The sequence below is a fragment of the Myotis nattereri genome (assembly GCF_964212035.1).
Source record: "Myotis nattereri genome assembly, chromosome: 15".
In the NCBI taxonomy this organism is placed as follows: domain Eukaryota; kingdom Metazoa; phylum Chordata; class Mammalia; order Chiroptera; family Vespertilionidae; genus Myotis; species Myotis nattereri.
This window is the reverse complement of record NC_138090.1, coordinates 34,080,674-34,102,618: the sequence shown is the minus strand read 5'-3', so window position 1 is coordinate 34,102,618 and position 21,945 is coordinate 34,080,674. Positions and strand designations below refer to the sequence as shown.

The 21,945-nt window shown below is 41.5% G+C and overlaps 1 protein-coding gene and 1 long non-coding RNA gene across 3 annotated transcripts in view; both read left to right on the top strand.

Annotated features, from left to right (window-relative positions):
* The window catches only part of LOC308531059, a 64,717-nt gene that overhangs the window by 40,143 nt on the left and 2,629 nt on the right, over positions 1 to 21,945 (top strand). The window contains exons 4-6 of one of the 2 annotated variants that reach the window (XR_013996887.1): positions 18,969 to 19,092; positions 19,663 to 19,789; positions 20,073 to 20,159. This is a non-coding gene — a long non-coding RNA (uncharacterized lncRNA). The remainder of the gene's footprint in view (positions 1 to 18,968; positions 19,093 to 19,662; positions 19,790 to 20,072; positions 20,160 to 21,945) is intronic. The other variant, XR_013996886.1, reaches the window with a different exon arrangement.
* Positions 514 to 2,187, top strand: LOC308531662 (thymidylate synthase). The gene has a single exon (XM_081108711.1). The coding sequence runs from the start codon at positions 789 to 791 to the stop codon at positions 1,725 to 1,727; it is 939 nt and encodes a 312-aa protein (XP_080964837.1). The 5' UTR covers positions 514 to 788; the 3' UTR covers positions 1,728 to 2,187.

Below are 21,945 nucleotides of genomic sequence, written 5' to 3'. Positions count from 1 at the left end.
GTCTTTGAAATATGCCATTGGTATTGTAATAGGGATTGCATTCAGTCTATAGAATGCTTTGGGTAGTATGGGCATGTTAATTATATTAATTCCTGCAACCCCATGAACATGGTATATGCTTTCACTTGTTTGTATCTTCCTCTGTGTCTTTCTTCAGTGTCATATAGTTTTCTGAGTACAAGCCATTTACCTCCTTGGTTATGTAAGTGACTAGTAACTTATTTTTGTTGTTGTTGCAATTTTAAATGTGATCCTTTTCTTAGTTTCTCTTTCTTAGAGTTCATTATTGGTGTATAAATATGCCATCAATTTCTGTATGTTGATTTTGTATCCTGCTAAATTGTCAAATTCATTTTTTAAATCTAGTAGTTTTTTGGTGGAGTCTTTAGGGTTTTCTATGTTCAATATCATGTCATCTGCAAATATTGGAAGTTTTACTTCTTCCTTTCCAATTTGGATGCCTTTTATTTCATCTGATCACTATGGCTAGGACTTCCACTGCTATGTTGAATAAGAGTGCTAAAAGTGGAGGCGGGAGACCGCCCGGCCCCCAGGCGGCTGTGCGCGCTCCGCGGACGCCAGGAGGCGGGAGACGGCGCGGCTCGCCTGCGGCTGTGCGCGCTCCGCGGACGCCAGGAGGCGGGAGACCGCGCGGCTCGGGGTTGGCCCGGACCTCAGCCACCAGGAAGAGGCGGAGTCGACCGCGCAGAGGCAGTGGGAAAAGAGGCGCCTGCAGGAGGTCTGGCCACCTGACCCGCCGCCCCTGAACCCACAGCTGCGCCCTCACCATGCCCGCCGCCGGCTCCGAGCTGCCCCTGCCCCCGCCGCCGCCCGCCGCGCTGGAGCCGGGCGCCAAGCCGCGGCCGCATGGGGAGCTGCAGTACCTGGGGCAGATCGAGCACATTCTCAGCTCTGGCTTCCGCAAGGACGACCGCACCGGCACCGGCACCCTGTCGGTGTTCGGCATGCAGGCGCGCTACAGCCTGAGAGATGAGTTTCCTCTGCTGACAACCAAGCGTGTGTTCTGGAAGGGTGTCCTGGAGGAGTTGCTGTGGTTCATCAAGGGATCCACCAATGCTAAAGAACTGTCGTCCAAGGGAGTGAGAATCTGGGATGCCAATGGGTCCCGTGACTTCCTGGACAGCCTGGGATTCTCCAGCAGAAAAGAAGGAGATTTAGGCCCCGTTTATGGCTTTCAGTGGAGGCATTTTGGGGCAGACTACAAAGATATGGATTCAGATTATTCCCATCAAGGAGTAGACCAACTGCAAAAGGTGATTGACACCATCAAAACCAACCCTGACGACAGAAGAATCATCCTGTGTGCTTGGAATCCAAAAGATCTTCCTTCGATGGCCCTGCCTCCATGCCATGCCCTCTGCCAGTTCTACGTGGTGAACGGTGAGCTGTCCTGCCAGCTGTACCAGAGGTCAGCAGATATGGGGCTAGGTGTGCCCTTCAACATCGCCAGCTACGCCCTGCTCACCTACATGATCGCACACATCACCGGCCTGAAGCCAGGTGACTTCGTGCACACGTTGGGAGATGCACACATCTACTTGAATCATATTGAGCCGCTGAAAATGCAGCTTCAGCGAGAACCAAGGCCTTTCCCAAAGCTCAAAATCCTTCGAAAAGTTGAGACAATCGATGACTTCAAGACTGAAGACTTTCAGATTGAGGGGTACAATCCTCATCCGACTATTAAAATGGAAATGGCTGTTTAAAGTGCTTTTAAAGGAGTTGTTTGAAGAATACTGCCTTTAGGGGTTGGAATGGATGCTTAGGTGAAAATTCTTTTTTGTTCTAAAGAAAGAAGGAAGTAGGTCAAAAATCAGTTGGTAACTGCCAGTTATTACTCATTAACTTAAGACTGTTACCACTGGCAAATATAGCTGTGCCGACTCTCTTAGTAATAAAAGGCCTTAACTGAATGAGGATGTATGAAAATGCTGAGATGATGAATAAAGTGAAGACAGTAAAAACGTATATACTTTAAAAATATGTACATGCATTTCACTTCCACATTTGTATGGTTAATGATTTCAAGAATTGTAAGTTATTCCTTCACATTTGAGCAAGCTGAATAATAACAGCAGTCATGGTAATGTGTGGTTGGTGTGGTTATGAATATTTAAAGTTGTTTATTTTATATATTGTTATAGTAAAGGAGAGTTCTGCATTCAAAAAAAAAAAAAAGAGTGCTAAAAGTGGATATCCTTCTCTTGTTTCTGATCTTCAGGAAAATGGTTTTAGTTTTAGCCCATTGAGTATGATGTTGACTCTAGATTTGTTATATATGGCTTTTATTATGTTGAGATATGGTTCTTCTATTTCCACTTTGCTGAGAGGTTTTATCATAAATGGGTGCTGGATTTTATTGAATACTTTTTCTGCATGTATTGATATGATTATATGATTTTTATCTTTCATTTTGTTTAGGATCTATTTAACTTATTGATTTGCAAATATTACCCTAGCCTTGCATTGCTAGTATACATCCTATTTTGTCATGGTGTATGATCTTTTTAATGTACTGCTGGGTTCGATTTACTAACATTTTGTGGAGGGTGTTAGCATCTATGTTCATCAGGGATATTGGCCTATAATTTTCTTTCTTTGTTGTGTCTTTATCTGGTTTTGGAAATAGGATAATGCTGGCCTTGTAAAAACAGCTTGGAAGGCATCCCTCCTATTGAAAATTTTGCAATAGTTTAAGGATAGGTGTTAGTCTTTCTTTGAATGTTAGTTTATCTTTGAATGTTTGGTAAATTTCATTAGTGGTTATCTGTCTATTCATGTCTTCCTGATTCCGTTTTGGAAGATGTTTCTAGGAATTTTTTCATTTCACCCAGGTTGTCCAATTTGTTGGCACATAATTGTTCATAATATTTTCTTACAATTCTTTTGTATTTCTGTGATGTAAGTTGTTACTTCACCTTTTTCACTTCTGATTTTATTATTTGGGTGTTTTTTCTTGTTTCTCAATGAGTTTTGTTAAAGATTCATCAATCTTGTTTATCTTTCAAAGAACCAGCTCTTGGTTTCATTCATTTTTGTGTTTTTTTCTGTCTGTCATTTATTAAATCTCTTATCTTTATTATTTATTTCCTTCTATTTACCCTGACCTCATCTTGCCTTTTCTTTCCTAGGTGTTTTTTCTAATGTGTAGTGTTAGAATATTTATTTTATTTTTATTTTTGCTTCCTGTGGTAGTCTAGTATGCTAATTCCCTCTCATAACTGCCTTCACTGTATTTACAAATTTGGGGTTGTTGTTAATTTTCATTTGTTTCCAGGTTATTTTTTCTTTCTTTCTTCATCTTATTAGTAACCTATTATTGTTTAACTAGAGGCCCGGTGCATGAAATTCATGCACCGGGTAAGGTCCTCAGCCTGGCCAGCAATCAGGGCCAATCGGGGCTTTCTGGCTGCTGGCCAGGGCCTTCCTTTGTTCTGCGCCACCTACTGGTGGTCAGCGCACATCATAGTAAGCAATCGAACTCCTGGTCAAATTCCCGAGGGGACACTTGAATATTAGCCTTTTGTATATATAGATAACATGCTATTTAGGCTTCATGTGTCTTAATGTTATTATCTTCTATTTTAGTTGTTTTCTAATTTCATGCCATTATGTTCAGAGAACTTGCTTCATAGATTTAAATCTTTAATTCATTGAGTCTTGTGTTGTGCCCTAACATGAGGTCTAGCTTTTAGAATTCTCCATGTGCACTGGAGAAGAGCATAAATTCTGCTGCTTTGGAATAACATGTTCTTTAAATATCAGTTAATCCATCTGATCTAGTGTGTCCTTTAAGTTGCTGTTTCCTTGTTGACTTCTGCCTGGAAGATCTATCCTATATAATAAAAGCCCAGAGACTAAACGGCAGAATGACTGGAATGACTGGGGCCCCTTGCCCTGGCCAGCCACGCCCCCAAGTGGGGCCCCCACCTTGATCAGGGGCGGGGCCAGCCAGGAAACCACCCATGGCCCCTCATTCTGGCCAGTCCTGCCCCCGACCGGCCCCAGCACCACTAAATCACTGCCTGGCTCCCTGATGCATGTACATTTAGTGAGAGCACAAGAAAATAATTATCAGTCCCTTCTGTCCCTAATCAAAGTCTCCAGAGGGCTCTGCTAATACTGCAGCCAAGGTGTGGAATTCTCCCTCCATGGCCTGCAGCCCCAGGAGACCTCCCAAATTAACCAAAAAGGTGACCTAAGCATTAACGGAATGGCGGCCCTTTGCTGAAGAATGTAGAGAGGCTGGGTGGGGATTTTGTGAAATTGTGGTGCCTTGCAGATTAGGTGAGCTTTCAATCTGTCTTTAAAAGGGGCAGCAAAGAGGACCCATGGGCTTCCAGGAGCAACAGCGAAGGGTAGGTACATTCAAAAACAGAAAAACTTTTAAACAAACAGACATGAAGATCATATTGGGAAACTGAGGGTAGAGCCCCGAGAAGAATGCAAAAATCATTCAAGGGCCATCATCCATCTTGCATTTGCAAACAACACATAAACAACTTTATCTCATGGCACATGAAATGCAAAACAGTTCTGTTGTGGGTTTTCTTTTGGCCATCCTTAAAGTATAATTAGATCTAGCTGGGGGAAAGCTATAGCTTCCAGCATTAGATCCCACAGCCAGCCTGCCCGATGTGCCCCCATCAGGGCAGGCCCACCGGACCCCACCAATGCATGAATTCATGCACCGGGCCTCTAGTTCATTGATAACAGTGTGTTGGTAAAATTCCCTAGTATGACTATATTGCTGTCAATCGATCCCTTAAAGTCCACCAAGAGTATTTTTATATATTTAAGTGCGCCTATATTGGGTGCATATATGTTTATCAGGGTTATATCCTCTTGTTAGATCAGTCCCATTAGTATTATGTAGTCACCTTCTTTGTCTTTTGTTGTAGCCTTTGTTTTGAAATCTATTTTGTCAGATATAAATATTGCTACCCCAGCTTTTTTGTTTGTTTCCATTTGAATGGCATAATTTTTTCCATTACTTCACTTTCCTCCTTTGTGAATCTTTTGTTCTGAGGTGGGCCTCTTGTAGATAGCATATATATGGGTCAGATTTTCTTATCTATTCAGCTACCCTTTGTCTTTTTAAAAAAATATATTTGATTGATTTTTTTACAGAGAGGAAAGGAGAGGGATAGAGAGTTAGAAACATTGATGAGAGAGAAACATCGATCAGCTGCTTTCTGCACACCCCCTACTGGGGATGTGCCTGCAACCAAGGTACATGCCCTTGACCAAAATCAAACCTGGAACCTTTTAATCTGTCTGCAGGCCAACGCTCTATCCACTGAGCCAAACCAGTTAGGGCTACCCTATGTCTTTTGATGGGAGCATTTAATCCATTTACTTTTAAGGTTATTATTGATAGGTATTTACTTATTACCATTTTTATTCTTTATGTCTATGTTCATGTATATATATATATATATATATATATATATATATAGAGAGAGAGAGAGAGAGAGAGAGAGAGAGAGAGAGAGAGGGAGAGAGAGAGAGTTCATATATATACTAGATGTACCAGTTAATAATGCATATTTTGTAATCAAAGAAAACACGATAATTTCAAGAGAAACATCAGAAGTGCTTTATTCAAAGTAATGTCCATTGCTAGCTACACATTCCCCCATCTTTCAGGTAATTTGTAGATACCGTCCCAATAGAACTTTTCTTGTTTTGAGACAAACCATTCAGAGACCTCATTTTCCACTTCTTTGTATGTTTTGAAGTGCTGCTTAGAAAGTGCATGTGCCATCATCAGAACAAATGGTAATCTGAAGGAGCAAGGTCTGGTGAATAATACTTCCGAGGCAAGATCTTTTAATGTGTCTTTAACTGGTTTTGAAGTGTGTGATGGTGCGTCATCATGAAGCAAAATTATTTTGCCATGTCTTCTGGCACATTCTGGTCATTTCATGATCAAAGCATGGTTCAAATTGATTATTGTCGCTAGTGATCAGTATTAACAGTCTCACCTGGTTTTAGAAGCTCATAATACACCACACCTTCCTGATCCCACCAAACACAGAGCATTGTCTTCTTCCTAAAGCGATTTGGCCTTACAGTCGATGTTGATGGTTGACCTGGATCAACCCATGATTTTGTGCATTTGGGTTTCTCAAAATGAATCCACTTTTCATCACCAGTCACAATTCAATGCAGAAAAGACTTTCTTTCGTGCTGTTGAAGCAACATTTTACTGGTGACTTTTCGGTTTTCCATTTGTCTTTCATTCAGTTGTTGTGGCACCCATTTTCCTTTCTTTAAAATCTTTCCCATTGCCTGTAAACAATCAGAAATTGTTTGCTGAGCAACATTTAATCTTTCTGCAAGTTGTTTTTGAGTTTGACACACATCTTCATCCAATAATGCTTGTAATTGTTGGTCTTCAAACTTTTTCGGTTGACCTGGACATTCTGTGTCTTTCACATTGAAATCATCACTTTTAAAGCATTTAAACCAGCATTCACAAATCTCTTGAGATGGAGCATGTAAGAGACGCAGAAACCATGAAAGCTTCCTGAAGTATTCAGCAGCACTTTTCTTCAAAATAAAGTAATGAATTAAAACTTCCCACAAATGCTCTTTTTTTGGCACGAAATTCGAGATTTTTAAGCATAAAAATATCTATGATGTTAATGCCTTCTGAAAGTTTGACATATGTTTTGAAGCTTGTCAATACAACAAAATAGCATACATATTAAATCGCATATATATCAACATATGTGTACCTCCATCTATTGAGAAAAATCTGCATTATTAACTGATACACCTAGTACATGTGTGTGTGTGTATGTATGTGTGTGTATGTGGGTGTGTGTGTATTTCTGTATTTCTTCTACTTCTGAAAGCTGTCCCTTTAACATTTCTTGCAGTGGTGGGTCGGTGGTAATGAATTTCTTTAGTTTGGTTTTGGTTTTGTTTTTCTTGTCTGGGAAGTTCCTTATTTCACCTTTAATTTTAAATGATGGCCTTGCTGGATCGTGTTTACTTGGTTTCAGGTCCTTGTTTTTCATTACTTTGAATATTTCATGCCATTTCCTTCTGGCCTGTAGAGTTTTTGTTGAAAAATCAGCCAACAACCTTATGGGAATTCCCTTGTAGGTAATTAATTGTTTCCCTCTTGCTACCTTTAAGGTTCTCTCTGTGTCTTTAACCTTTGCTATTTTAAGTATGATGTATCTTGGTGTGTGTCATTTTGGGTTCCTTTTGATTGGGAATCTCTGTGTTATCTGCACTTGTGTGACTTTTTCCTTCCCCAGGTTAGGAAAGTTTTCTGTTAGGGATTATTTCTTCAGAGCTTATCTATCCCTTGCTACTTTCTTCTCCTTCTGGCACCCCTCTGATGTGGATGTTGTTATGTTTCATGTTGTCCCAAAGTTCCCTTCAATTTCCCTTATTCTTTTTTTTAAATATATTTTATTGATTTTTTACAGAGAGGAAGGGAGAGGGATAGAGTTAGAAACATCGATGAGAGAGAAACATCGATCAGCTGCCTCTTGCACATCTCCCACTGGGGATGTGCCCACAGCCAAGGCACATGCCCCTGACCGGAATCGAACCCGGGACCCTTAATTCCACAGGCCAACGCTCTATCCACTGAGCCAAACCGGTTAGGGCCTCATTCTTTTTTTAATTCTTCTTTCTTTTTGTTGCTCTGATTGGTGTTTTTTTCCTACTTTGTCTTCCAAATTGCTGATTCAATCTTTGGCATCATCCTACCTACTTTTTATTCATTCCAGTGTATTTTTTTATGTCAGATATGTTATTCATGTTTCTGACTGGTTATTTTTCATTGTTTCTGTGTCTCTTCATGAGTTTTTCAGCATCATTATGAACATTACTTTGAACTCTATATCAGGAATATTGCTTACCTCCATTTCATTTACCTCTTTTCCTGAAGATTCTTCCTGTTCTTTCATTTGAGGCCTGTTTCTTTGTCTTTCTATTTTGCCTATCTCTTTGTATTAGATAGAACTGCTATGTGTTTCAGACTTCATCCGGTAGCCTTAATTAGTAGGTGTCCCTTGGGATCAGTGGAGTGGTCTCCTTGGTCTCCTGAGCTGGGTTCTCTAGGAGTGTCCCTTTTGTGGATTATGTGGGCTCTCCTGGTGTAATTGGGTCTTGACTGCTCTTGGCCCATTCATGGGTGGGAACAATATTCAGGCTTAACCTTGACCATGTGTGCAGGCTGCTGTGCAGGTGCAGTCTCGAGATGTCTTATTGGTCTCAGTGGCATCCTTTTCCAGATGACCTGAGCTCTGTATTCCAGCAATGTTTCTTGTGGGTTATGTGTACCCCCTGTTGTAGTTGAGGCTTGATTGCTATTGACCCTTTTGTGGTTTGAGTTAACCTTTCAGAGGCTGTGTGAATATAAGGGTAAACATCAATCACTGTGTATGACATGCTGTATAGGGGTTGCCCCTGAAGCAGGGTTGTTTCCAGCAGGGTCTGATGCCTACCGGGATCCCCTTTAGGGTGTGCCACTTGTGTGGATAGTTGGATTTAGCTCTTGGGTGGGTTTCAGGTGCAGGTTGCTGTCAGACATGCTGTGTAACTGACCTTGGGCTGCCTGTCTCTATCACACTGTTCATTGTTTGTGTCTGCATCTTCTAGATCTGCATTTACATTGGAGGGGTCAATCTGTGTAAAAGGGTCAGCTTCTTCCAACTTCCAGCTGGTGGCAGAACCTTATAGGACTGAGGCTCACTAAGGGCCTTCTCCACCTGTTAGCTACTCTTCCTCTCCCATGAGGTTTCCTGGTCTTCCTTCAAAACCTTCCAACAAGGAACTTTAAGCTGAACTCAGGCTATCCAAGATAGGGGTTGTGGCTGCCTTACTTGGGGATCATGCATTCAGGCACTCAATGAGGGGAAAGTAGTCTCCAACTCTAATTCCCCATAGGAAGCTCACTGCTGTTTAGGGTTGTGTATAGCCAATCTTCTCTGCTGGAGCAAGGTCAGCCATCCTGGGCTAAATCAGAAGTCTCCCGTTGAGGATGTTGCTGGCCCAGCCCGCAGGAAGAGGAATCACTTTCCTCACTATCTGAAAATAATAGCCTCTGACGGTCTCACACTTTGAATGTCTTCATTCTGAGCCATTCTCCCACCACCCCCCACACACCGAACTGTACCCAGTGGAGTATCCAGTATTGGCAGGGCTCATCCAAGCAGTTTACCATCTGGGGTGGTCCATGTAACCTGTAGGAGGGTTATGGCACTCCTCCTTTCCATGGTGGCATGGGCTGAACTCACAGGGGAGTCTGAACCTGCCCTCCTACAAGCAAAGCAGCCTCAGAGCCCATCACTTACCTGTCTGGCTCCTAGACAAAAGCTTCCCCAGGAGACACAGTCTGAAAATCCCAGCTCTGGTACCACTCCCCTGCACCTTCTCACCACCTAACCAAGCAGAAGTGGGCTGAAAATCAGTCCTATGGAGCATTCCTATCTCTCCATGAAGTTAGTCCCAGCAGTCCAGGGCCAAAATTTCCAGCTTCACTTGGGCTCTGAACCCAGCAGTACAGGCCAAATATCCCAGCCCTGTGCCATTCCCCTGTGCTGCTGAACCTAGCAGGACTGGAGCCATCCATGCATCTCAACAAGTTGGGGGAGACCGTTCTTCTTCCCCAAGCCACACATATTAGTCACTGTCTGGATCTCTGCCCAAAAATAGAGGGCCTCTTAAAGACACTGCCAGGTTCAGCCAGCAGACCCTTCTGCAGGGCCCAGTTACGAAAGCATGGCCTTTCCAGCAGTTGGAGACCAGAGCAAACTCTCCAGACTCTGGCTGTAACAATAGGAGCGCTCCTTCCCTGAGATGGTGTGGTCAGAATCTCCCAGGCAGACAGAATTCCACTGATTTTTTCACCGTTGATGCTATACAGGCTTCTCTTTCAATCTATTGTTCTGGGTTAGAGATCCCTGTGTAGGGTTGAGACCCCATGCTCTTATAGAGGGGAAGCTTTGTAACAGTGATATATCCCTCCAGCTTCTCAGCCGCCACTGCATCTCCCCTTCCCCATCTCTGCCCTTTTTAACAGTTTCTGTGGCTTTTTCTGTACTCCTTGGTTATAATATTCCAGATCAGCTATACTTCAAGTGATTTTTCAAGTTAATTGGTCTATAATTTAGCTGTAAATCTGATGTGGGGCTGGGAGCAAGTGGGTGCCATTTCCAGCCTCTCTGCAACCATCTTGGAACCTCATTTGGGACTTTAAAGTCTCATTTTACTTTTGCCAATTTTTACTTCATGTATTTTGAAACTGTACACATATGTATACATTTGTAATTGTTATATTTTACTACATAATGGTGTATTTACTTTTATCATAGACTTTTTGCTTTTACTATAGCCAAATCAGCTTTTCCATAGTTACTGTTTATATGTTTTTCCATCCTTTTTCTCTTAGTATATTTGTGACTATGTTATTTAAAGTATGTCTTTTATAGACTGAACATATTTGAATGTTGCTTTTTAGACATTCTAATAATTTTGCCCTTTTTATTGCAGTGTTTAGTCCATTTACATTTAACACAATTAAAGGTATAATTGGATTTAGGGCTGCCATTTTGGTGTTTGTTTTCTGTTTGCCTAATCTGTTTGTTTTTTTAACCCATTTAATATAATTTATATTATAGGGGAGTTTTAGGTTCACAGTACAAATGAATGGAAAGTACAGAGAGTCTGGACAACAAAGATGGCATAGATAAACACCTGAACTTGCTGCTGCGCACAACCACATTAAAACTACAACTAAAAGACAAAACTAATATCATCCAGAACCACAGGAAGGCTGGCTGAGTGGAAATTCTACAACTAGAAGGAAAGAGAAAAGCACATTGAGTCCAGTAGGAGGTACAGAGGTGTGGAAGTGTGGAGGTACAGAGGCGCGCGCAAAAGGGGCTGGCAGCTTGGTACGCTGTTGTCTTTTTCAATCTGGAGGGAGATACAAGCTCCTGACTGCTCTGAACTCCAGTTCCGGGTGAGAATTTGGGGACCCAGACTCATACGGAGAGAAACTGTATTGTCTGGCATTGGGCAGGAACGTGAGGGCAGCTTTCTCGCAGAGGTACTTGCAGCGTTCATTGTTCCAGCACAGGGTCGCGGGACACAGACACTGGGACCTCTCTGAGGCAAAGCCAAAAAACAAAAGATGGGGATATCAGGAAACATATCTATAATGTTGTAAGATTGATGTATATTCTTTTAGTAATTCAGTATTCTCTCTAAGTAAATCATAATGAGTTAAAGATGCATGCTGTTCCTGGCTGGTGTGGTTCAGTGGTTGAGCACTGACCTATGAACTATGGGGTTGTGGGCTCAATCTCCAGTGTGGATCATGCAAGAGGCCGGAAGGAGGGCAGTTGGGGGTGACCAGGCCTGCAGGGGGGGCAGTTAGGGGCGACCAGGCTTGCAGGGGGGGCAGTTAGGGGTGATCAGGCCGGTGGGGGGGCAGTTAGGGATGACCAGGCCAGCAGGGGGGGCAGTTAGGGATGACCAGGCCAGCAGGCAGAGGTGGTTAGGGGTGATCAGGCCTAAACCAGCAGTCAGACATCACCCGAGGGGTCTTAGATTGGAGAGGGTAAAGGCTGGGCTGAGGGGACCCCTCCCGTGCACGAATTTTGTGCATCAGGCCTCTAGTGGTGGATATATGTCATCATACATTTCTCAAAGTGTATAGAACACACAACACTATGAATGAACACTAATGTAAACTATGAACTTTGGGGGATAATGATGTGTCAGTATGGGTTTCTTGACTATAACAAAGGTACCACTCTGGTGGAAGATGTTGATAGTGGAGGAGGTTATGCATGTGTGGGGTAGGGGGGTAAATTGAGACTCTCTGTACTTTCTTTTTATTTATTTATTTAAAGTAAATCTTTATTGTTCGGATTATTACAGTTGTTCCTCTTTTTGCCCCAATAGCTCCCCTCCAGCCAGTTCCCCCCATCCCCTTTCCACTAGTCCCTCCCCACCGTCCTCATCCATAGGTGTACGATTTTTGTCCAGTCTCTTCCCACATCCCCCACACTCCCTTCCTCCTGAGAATTGTCAGTCCACTCCCTTTCTATGCCCCTGATTCTATTCTATTCACCAGATTATTCTGTTCATCAGACTTTTTATTCACTTGATTTTTAGATTCACTTATTGATAGATATGTATTTGTTGTCACTTTGCTGTTCGTAATTTTTACCTTTATCTTTTTCTTCTTCTTCCTCTTCTTAAAGGATACCTTTCAGCATTTAATATATTACTGGTTTGGTGGTGATGAACTCCTTTAGCTTTTTCTTATCTGTGAAACTCTTTATCTGACCTTCAATTCTAAATGATAGCTTTGCTGGGTAATCTTGGTTGTAGGTTCTTATTATTCATCACTTTGAATATTTCTTGCCACTCTCTTCTGGCCTGCATAGTTTTTGTTGAGAAATCAGCTGACAGTAATATGGGTACTCCCTTGTAGGTAACTAACTTTTTTTCTCCTGCTACTTTTAAGATTCTCTTTGTCTTTTGCCCTTGGCATTTTAATGATGATGTGTCTTGGTGTGGTCCTCTTTGGGTTCCTTTTGTTTGGGGTTCTCTGTGCTTCCTGGACTTGTAAGTCTATTTCTTTCACCAGGTAGGGGAAGTTTTCTGTCATTATTTCTTCAAATAGGTTTTCAATATCTTGCTCTCTCTCTCATTCAGATGTTGGTACACTTGAAGTTGTCCCAGAGGCTCCTTACATTATCTTCATATTTTTGTATTATTTTTTCCTTTTGCTTTTCCAGTTGGGTGTTTTTTACTTCTTTGTACTTCAAATCTTTGACTTGATTCTTGTGACCCTCTAGTCTGCTGTTGGATCTCTGTATATTATTCTTTATTTCAGTCAATGTATGCTTAATTTCTCATTGGTCCTTTTTCATATCTTTGAGGGTCTCACTATATTTCTCGGAGGTTTTTAAAGATTCCTGAGTAACCTTATAACCATGGTTTTGAACTCTATATCCAGTAGTTTGCTTTCCTCCATTTCTTTCATTTGTGACCTGTTTCTTTGTCTCTGCATTTTGGCTGCTTTCCTGTGTTGATAGAGTGGCTTTGTGTGCTAGGTGTCCTATAAGGCCCAGTGGCTCAGCCTCCCCAATTACCTGAGGTGGACACTCTTGGTGCACCCCTTTGTGGGCTGTGTGCACCATCTTGTTGTAGTTAAGCCTTGATTGCTGTTGATATCACTGGGAGGAATTGACCTCCATGATAATTGGCTGTGAGGAACAGTTGTGTCTAAAATGGGAGAGCTTCTGTGCTGAAGACACCCTTATGGGGCAGGTCTTGCTTCAGTGGGGCTTTGGTGCTCACTGAGTCTGCCCCCTGAGTGTGTCTCTTATGGATCTGAAGAGCTATAATCTGGATGGTCTCACTCTCACCACTGGGTACACCGACTCTTGGATCTCCAAGGAGGTGCAAAGTCAGCCACTGCCTGAGGCCACCCAGCAGGAGCTACAGAGATCTGCAGATTCCTCTTCTTTGTTTGGGGTTTGGTGGTGCCCAGATGAGGCGCAGCTGTGAAGTAATGCAGGTTGCTGACGAGCCTTAGGCCTTCTTTTGGAAGCTCTCGGGTTCTCTGACCCAGCTACAGTTTGACAGGTTTTTAGGCGGAGAAAAGCCAGGCCATTCATATGCAAAAGCCTCTGCACACAGCTTGGGTGGGGTTGCTAATTGAGTGGGGCGGGGTCTCAGGGAATCACCAGGGCGGAGCAAACCACAATGGCTGCCAGTCATTCCCCCAACTGCCCCACATGCCAGCCTGGTTGACCCCAACTGGCCCCCCGCCAGCTTGGTCACCCTATGCAGCCTGCTGTTCAGTCTTTTGGTCATCCCTCACTAACCCCCCTGCTGGCCTGGTTGCCCCATGCAGCCTGCTGTTCAGTCATTTGGTCGTCCCTCACTAACACCCCTGCCAGCTTTGTCACCCCACACAGCCTGCCAGCCTACTGTTCAGTCATTACTAATACTGTGACAGCGTCCCGGACAATTTGCATATTCCACTATTATTAGTATAGATTATAGTATTATACAGAACAGTTTTACTGCCCTCAAAATCTTCTGTGCTCTACCTACTCATCACTTCCTCTCCTCTAATCTCTGGCATCCTCTAATCTTTTTACTGTCTCAATAAATTTGTCTTTGCCTTGTATAGTTGAAATGATAAAGTATGTAGTCTTTGACTGGTGTCTTACACTTCATAATATTCATTAAGGTTCCTTCTAACATGTTTTTGTTCATTTTTTCCTAATTTTCTCTTATTTTGTGTAAGTCAAATACATTTTAATAATATATATTTATTTATTGACATTTTAGTTATCGCTGTATTATTATTGCTTTAAGGATTACAACATGCATCTTTTTTAAAAAATATATTTGTTTATTTCAGAGAGAGAAAGGTAGAAACATCAATGATGAGAGAGAATCATTGATTGGCTGCCTCTTGCATGATCCACACTGGAGATTGAGCCCACAACCCCATAGTTCATAGGTCAGTGCTCAACCACTGAACCACACCAGCCAGGAACAGCATGCATCTTTAACTCATTATGATTTACTTAGAGAGAATACTGAATTACTAAAAGAATATACATCAATCTTACAACATTATAGATATGTTTCCTGATATCCCCATCTTTTGTTTTTTGGGTTTGTTTTGGTTTTGGTTTTGCCATGTATGGGATATTTATGTTTGTAAATAATTGGTTTTAGAATGCTTATTTTAAATCAACGACCTACAACCCACAAGCCAAATCCAAACTGTTATCTGCCTTTGTACAAACTGTGAGTTAGGAATTTTTTTTATAGTTCACAAATGTTTGAAAAATGCAAAAGTAAAATGTTTCTGTTCTATGAAAGTTTTATAAAGTTCCGATTTAGTGTCCATACCTGAAATTTTATTGAAACACACTTTGCTCATTCATTTTACATACTGTTGTGGTTGCTTTCATGCTAAAAGAACAGAAAATGTTCACCAACACTTGCTTAACATAGTCATGTCTTTTAAAGAAAGAAAGAAATTAATATTTATAGTCTTTCATAATATAAATTTTTTCATCCTCTTCATTCCTTCCTAAAGATCTTAGTTATCATTGGTTGACATTTTTTTATCTTCAATCTGAAGAACTTCCTTTACGTGGTTATGTATTGCTAGTGATGAATTATCTCAGATTTTACCTGAAAAGAGCTTTTATGTTGTCTTTATTTTTAATAGATAATTTTGCCGAAAATATTCTTGGTTGACATTATCTTTGACTTTTAACAATTTGATTAGGGTTTTCTAGGGTGTGGTTTTCTCTGATTTTTGTCCTTTTGAGATTCATTATGCTTTTTTGGTATATGTAAGCTAAAGTTTTTGCTAACTATGAATGTGTTAGGCCATTATTACCTTAAAATTTTTTCAAGCTCTTTTTTTTTTCTCTTTCTGGCACATTAATTACATCTTTATTGGATTATTTTGAAATTGACCCACAGATCTCTGTTTCTATTAATTTTTCCTTATTCTTCATTCTTTCTATTCCGATTGCTTACTTTCTATTGACCTGTTTACAAGGTTGCTGATTCTTTTTTCTATTTCTGGCCGGCTACTGAGTCTATGTAGTGAATTTTTCATATGAGTTATTGTACTTTTAATTCTAGTATTTTATTTGGTCCTTTTTATAGTTTACATTCTGGCACTCCATGCCAAGCTTTCCATTACTTCTTTGAAACGTTTAGAATAAATACTTGGAAGCCTTTTGGGACAAAATACAACATTGTGGCCCACTAATTACTTAGTTACTCTATCTTTTTCTGAATATGGGTCATTTTCTCCCTCTATTTTTGTTTTGTTTTCTTTGCATGTTCAGTCATTTTTGCTAAAAACTTGGGCTTTGTGAATACTTATTTATAGTAATTCAAAATCAGTTATATCTATTGTTCTAATGATTATTGTGTGTTTTTTCTAGCAGATGATTCACTTAGTTGGATTCAAGCTTCATATTCTGCCCTACTGTGCCCCCCATCCCCACCCTCAATTTCCACTTCAAGTATGAAGCAGCTCATATATTTGCTTAGTTTTTTAAACTCCAGCTACTGCTTTTTACCCTGGCCCCTAAGGAGAGGTAGGTTCTCCTTCTCCTCATGTTCTTTAGCTCTCAGGCAAGGAGTTGATGAGTGCTTATACATAGCTTTGGGGGCTTACTTTCTGCTGTTTTCTTTTTCCCAGGGTTTTACCCTTTATACTATCCTACTGTTTTGTCAGCCTCAATTTCTAATACCTGCGCCTGTAAGAGTTAAGTTTTATTCTCTTTGAGCTATCAGCAAGTTGTGGAATGCTGGTAATAAAAATACAGAAATCTCAATCTCTTTAGGAGCACTTTTATTTTTTAAAACTTTATTCTGATATCTTTCTGTCTGCTTTTCCTAAGCCCTCTGTGATCTCTCCAACAATTGCTTAATTTAACTCAACCTGGAGTTCTGGCAGAGTTTAGACCAGCCGTGGGCAAACTATGGCCCACGGGCCGGATCCGGCCTGTTTGAAATGAATAAAACTTAAAAAAAAAAAGACCGTACCCTTTTATGTAATGATGTTTACTTTGAATTTATATTAGTTCACACAAACACTCCATCCATGCTTTTGTTCCAGCCCTCCGGTCCAGTTTAAGAACCCATTGTGGCCCTCGAGTCAAAAAGTTTGCCCACCCCTGGTTTAGACTCAGAATTTAGGTCTTATCTGTTCTACAGTTCTCTTGCTTTAAGAATTTATCCCTAATTCTCCAGCTCGTCTGCCATCCAGTTCTGTTCTATACCACCTTTGAGGAAGTACTCTGTGATTTTCTACCTTAACAGCTATGTGATTTGGGGTACAATACTTCATGCAAAAAAGCCACAAACTTAACAGTCTTACCCATTGTAGGTGCTGTCTTTTAAGGATATTTCTGCTTGTTTTGGTTGCCTTTCAGTGCCGGGAGCCGGTCCATCCTTGCTGTTTCAAGGGACCTGGCATATATGGCATACTGTTCTTAATATGTTTGCTCACCTTCTTGGCACTGTGTGTTTTAGCCAAGGTCTCCTCTCTGAGAAAGGTTGTTTCCCCAGGTAGGGATTTTCCCCTGAAGTTAGGGAGGGAATAAAACCCCTCAACTAAGTGCCAGGCGGGTAATTAATCACTTTAACTACGAACAATCATGCTTAAGCTACATAATCTTTACTCCCTGGAATGGAGATAAGAAACGCCCTAACCTTTGTAATAGAGATTGATAGGATTGAATCAACTGGTATAAATACAGATGTAACAAGACAGCAAGAGAGAGAGAGAGGGACAGAACCTAGGCACAGAACCTACACAGAACGTTCTCTAGGGACAGAAGAACTTCGCTGGAGAGAACATGGCAAAAGATCCTGGACAGAAACTGGTCTCAGAACCTAGAGACAGAACCTAGTGAGAGAACATGGCAAAAGATCCTGGACTGAACCTGACTACAGAAATTGGCAAGAGAACCTGACTAGAACCTGGTGACTGAACCTGGCTGGAGAACCTGGACAGAACCTGGCTGGAGAACCTAGCGAAGGAACATGGCTACAGAGCCTGGCTGGAGAACCTGGAGAACCTAGCAAGAGAACATGGACACAGAACCTGGCTGGAGATCCTAACCAGAACTTCACTGGAGATCCAGACCAGAACTTGGCTGGAGATCCTGGCTAGGCTGCTGATCAACTGAACGCTGTCTCCATGTCATTCCTTCTTCACCGACTCCGTCCACGCCTTTGGGGACCCCTGGACCTGCTGGGGTTGGACCCCGGCATTTCAGTGCTATTAGTTGGTTATTATATATTGTATTCAGATTTTATCATTATTACTAGAGGCCTGGTGCACGGATTTGTGCACTGGTGGGTTACCTCAGCCTGGCCTGCACCCTCTCACAGCCCAGGACCATTCTGGGGATGTAGCAGTACACAGAGCTGCAGATGGCTGGGGAAGAGCCCAAACCGGGGCCGGGAGCCACTCCCACTCATCCCAGCCCTGTGGCACCTGCTGCTGTGGAGGCAGGAGAGGCTTGTGCTGCTGCAGCTGCACTCACCAGCCTTGAGCCCAGCTTCTGGCTGAGCAGCGCTCCTGCTGTGGGAGTGCACTGACCACCAGGGGGCAGCTCCTGCATTGAGCATCTGCCCCTGGTGGTCAGTGCATGTCATAGCTACCAGTTGACTGATCATTTGGTCGTTCAGTCATTCAGTCACTTAGGCTTTTATATAGAGAGATTAGAGGCCTGGTGCATAGATTTGTGCACTAGTGGGGTCCCTCAGCCTGGTCTGCGGGGATTGAGCCAAAAAAGGCTCTCTAACATCCCCTGAGGGGTCCCAGATTGCAAAGGGGTGCAGGCCAGACACAGGGATCACACCAGTGCATGATTGGGGCTGGAGGGGACTGCAGGAGGGCTCCAGGGCGTGTCCAGCCCATCTCACGCAGTCCTGATCGGACGATCAGGGCTAGCCAGCCAGGGAGGGACCTCAGGAGGTTGGCCGGCTGGGGAGGGACCGCAGGAGGGCTCCAAGGTGTGTCCAGCCCCTCTTGCCCAGTCCCAATTGAGGCCATCTCACCCAGCCCCAATGGGGGGCTGATTGAGGCCAGCCGGCCAGGGAGGGACTTCAGGAGGTTGGCTGGCCAGGGAAGGACTGCAGGAGTGTTCCAAAGCATGTCCGGCCTGTCTCGCCCAATCCTGACCGGCCAGACCGCAGCAGCAAGCTAACCTACCAGTTGGAGCATCTGCCCCCAGGTGGTCAGTGTGCGTCATAGCAATTGGTCAAATGGTCGAACGGTCTTTTATTATATAGGATCTGAGGTATTGTTTTCCTGGCCAATTCACTGTATGATCACTTCATGCCAAAACTCACTTCCATGCATTTTAAAACCATATTCTTCTTGCACATTACAGTAATCTTGAAGGGGGAGAAATTAACCTCCTCACTGGATGCTGAGAAAATTGTTCTCCTGTTATGATATACTGCATCTTGTACACACTTCTGTTGTACATACTTCTGTTGTACCTGGACTTGCAGGTTTGTGTTTACACATGCTTTCTTGAAGGTATATGTTACAAGTTTTGAGGCTGTAACTTCTTGTAAGCAGGGACATTGTTTTGTATGTCTTCTTTTTAATATGTTTTTATTGATTTTTAGAGAGAGAGGAAGGGAAAGAGATAGATAGAAACATCAGTGAGAGAGAAACATCACCAATCAGCTGCCTCCTGCATGCCCCCTATTGGGGATAAAGCCCGCAACCCAGGCATGTGCCCTGGCCAGGAATCAAACCCATGTCCTATTGGTTCATGGGTCAATGCTCAACCACTGAGCCACACTGGCTGAGCTGTTTTGTATGTCTTGGCATCCCAGTGAATGAATGCAGATTTAGGGTACAAAGTGACTTCACAGTAAATAGTTTAAAATGAGTTACTAAATAAATTTGGTGGCAGGTACTTATACTTTGATTTTGTTTTCCTCACAATGTAAATCACAAAAATGACAGGCTTTCTTTACAAGTTTTCTTATGAATGCCACAAAGAAACAGGATCAAAACTAGTGCCTAATATCTAGTCAACTTGTTGTGAACACAGTTTCTATCCATTGCAGGGATTAGTGTCTTTCAAGGATGTGACTGTGGACTTTACACAGGAGGAATGGCAGCACCTGGATCCTGCTCAGAAGACTCTATACATGGATGTGATGTTGGAAAACTATTGTCACCTCATTTCTGTGGGTAAGAAAACCTTTCTGACACTTTCAGTAGCATGTATTTTCTTTCATAGTGCCTAAAGTATGTGTGATCTTGAATTTCAGGGATAACAGGTGATGATTCCTTTGTGGTTAACAGAAAGAATGATTATATCTTTCATTTTCACAGTACCAGGTGTTAAGTTTACTGTTACACAAAGGTGTATCTTAATATGCAGTATTGGAAATGCAGTATTAAAAAAAAACCTTACTAGTTTTTTCAAGTATATTGAACCTTAAGCAACTTAATCCAAATCTTTCCTTATCAGGGTGTCACATGACCAAGCCTGATGTGATCCTGAAGTTGGAACGAGGAGAAGAGCCATGGACATCATTGACAGGTCAGACCTGCTTAGGTGAGTTTCTGACTCTAAAACAGATGAAACTAGTGGAATATAAACGTTTAAATGGTTATGAAGTTGGTGATAAGATATCTATCACTTGTTACTTATTATTGTTTTTTATATGAAATTGAAATGCTTAATTATTCAAGGATTAACATAATAAGTCTTAATCTGGTCTTTTCAAATTTATTTCTCTCTTGGAAACTCTTCCTAATTTCCACTTAATCCAGTCTACTAACTTTTCTCCAACAATGTAGGATTTGTCATATCTGTGTTTTTCATTGTATTGTATTCTCACTTTCACAAATTGTGTATCTTATGGTTCAGTCATGAGATTTCTTCTCCACAAATTATTGCTTGACTACTCATCGTATCCACTGTTGTGTGTTTTTCTGTTAATTCCCTTGCTACTTATGAATTATAACATATATAGTAGTTGGATATGATTACATAGTGTAATATCTGATTGTACATGGTTTATGCTTAAGAATCCTTTCCCTCAAAGATAAGATCCCTTGTTTCAGTCTTTGCTGTAGGCATTTAGTACTTGCTTCATGAACTTTTTGTGGAGCTACACAGGGGAGATATCTTGTTTCCCTCATTCAGAAAGCATGTACTTATAAGTTCCTTTCAGGATATACCTGTTTAGGCCATGGCAGTATGCATTCTGAATAAAATGTTTTGTTTCTACCAAACACTACCTATGACACATAAAATCAATGTAAACTTTTTATGGCTGAGATTTGTCAGATATAGGAACAACCCTTAAAACTTGCTTGAATATGAAGAGTGATTCTAAGGGGTTTAAAGTTTTGTTTACAGAATAAATTCCTTGTATGTTAGTATTGATGGTAATGGACTCAAGGCATAAAAATATTTGTGAGCCTAGGTTTAGCATTGCCCCACTAGATTTGGATGATTGCAAATAACAGAAGTCAAATATAGCTCTAAACTTATAAGAGAAATGAAGGTGAAAGTTAAAGAACAATCTAGAACCAGAATGAACATTCTCATCTGGAGTTGGGAATGTTACTGTAAATTGGGGAAATTGAACAGTCTTTCTTTAAACCTGAAAAAATAACTCAGCAATTAAAAAGAGGAATAGTTATAATTGATGGTCATGAGAGGTTTTTTTAACAATTCTGAAAGAATTGGTAGTAACAGCAATCTGAATACACCAGTGAGTATAACCCTAGTCAGTTTTAAATTTCATGTTGTGTTCTCTTAGTTTTGTTTTTTGTGGGGTTTTTTTCAGAAGAGAAAATGATTCCCAGCTATATGGAGAATTAGACTAAGACTATAGGATAGTTTTTCTAAACACTAGGAAATTAATTGATGCTTAGAATCATTAATTAACTATTGATAGCTACAAGGACAGGGGTGGTAGAACAACTGGAAGTGTTTTACCTTGCAATCCAAAAGTGATAATTAAAAGTATAGGCTCTGATCTGTGTCCTCCCAAAGTAATCCTTTCTCTAATATTTTCCCTGAATAAGCTTTTCTACTAATCTTGTCCATCCTACTTAAAGCTTAATGCCCTTGATAGTTTCACTTTATTGCCTATGAATCTACCTATCAAAACATCAATCCCTCTTCCACTATTTTTGTCTTCTCTTCACTGCTTCTTATGTTCAGTCACCTTTATGTATGATGTTCTGGTGCAAAGTGGAAAAGTTATTAGCATTCATTGCTTATTTTTTTATTCTTTTCCACACTGAAGCAGATGTTTCATTTAGCTTTTGTGTCCCATGCAGTGAGTAATTTGTCTGAAGTCTTCTTTTGCCTCACATAATAGACC

Bases quoted from the DNA above. Each gene is read 5' to 3' on its own strand.
- LOC308531662 (XM_081108711.1), top strand. From the start codon at position 789: ATGCCCGCCGCCGGCTCCGAGCTGCCCCTGCCCCCGCCGCCGCCCGCC.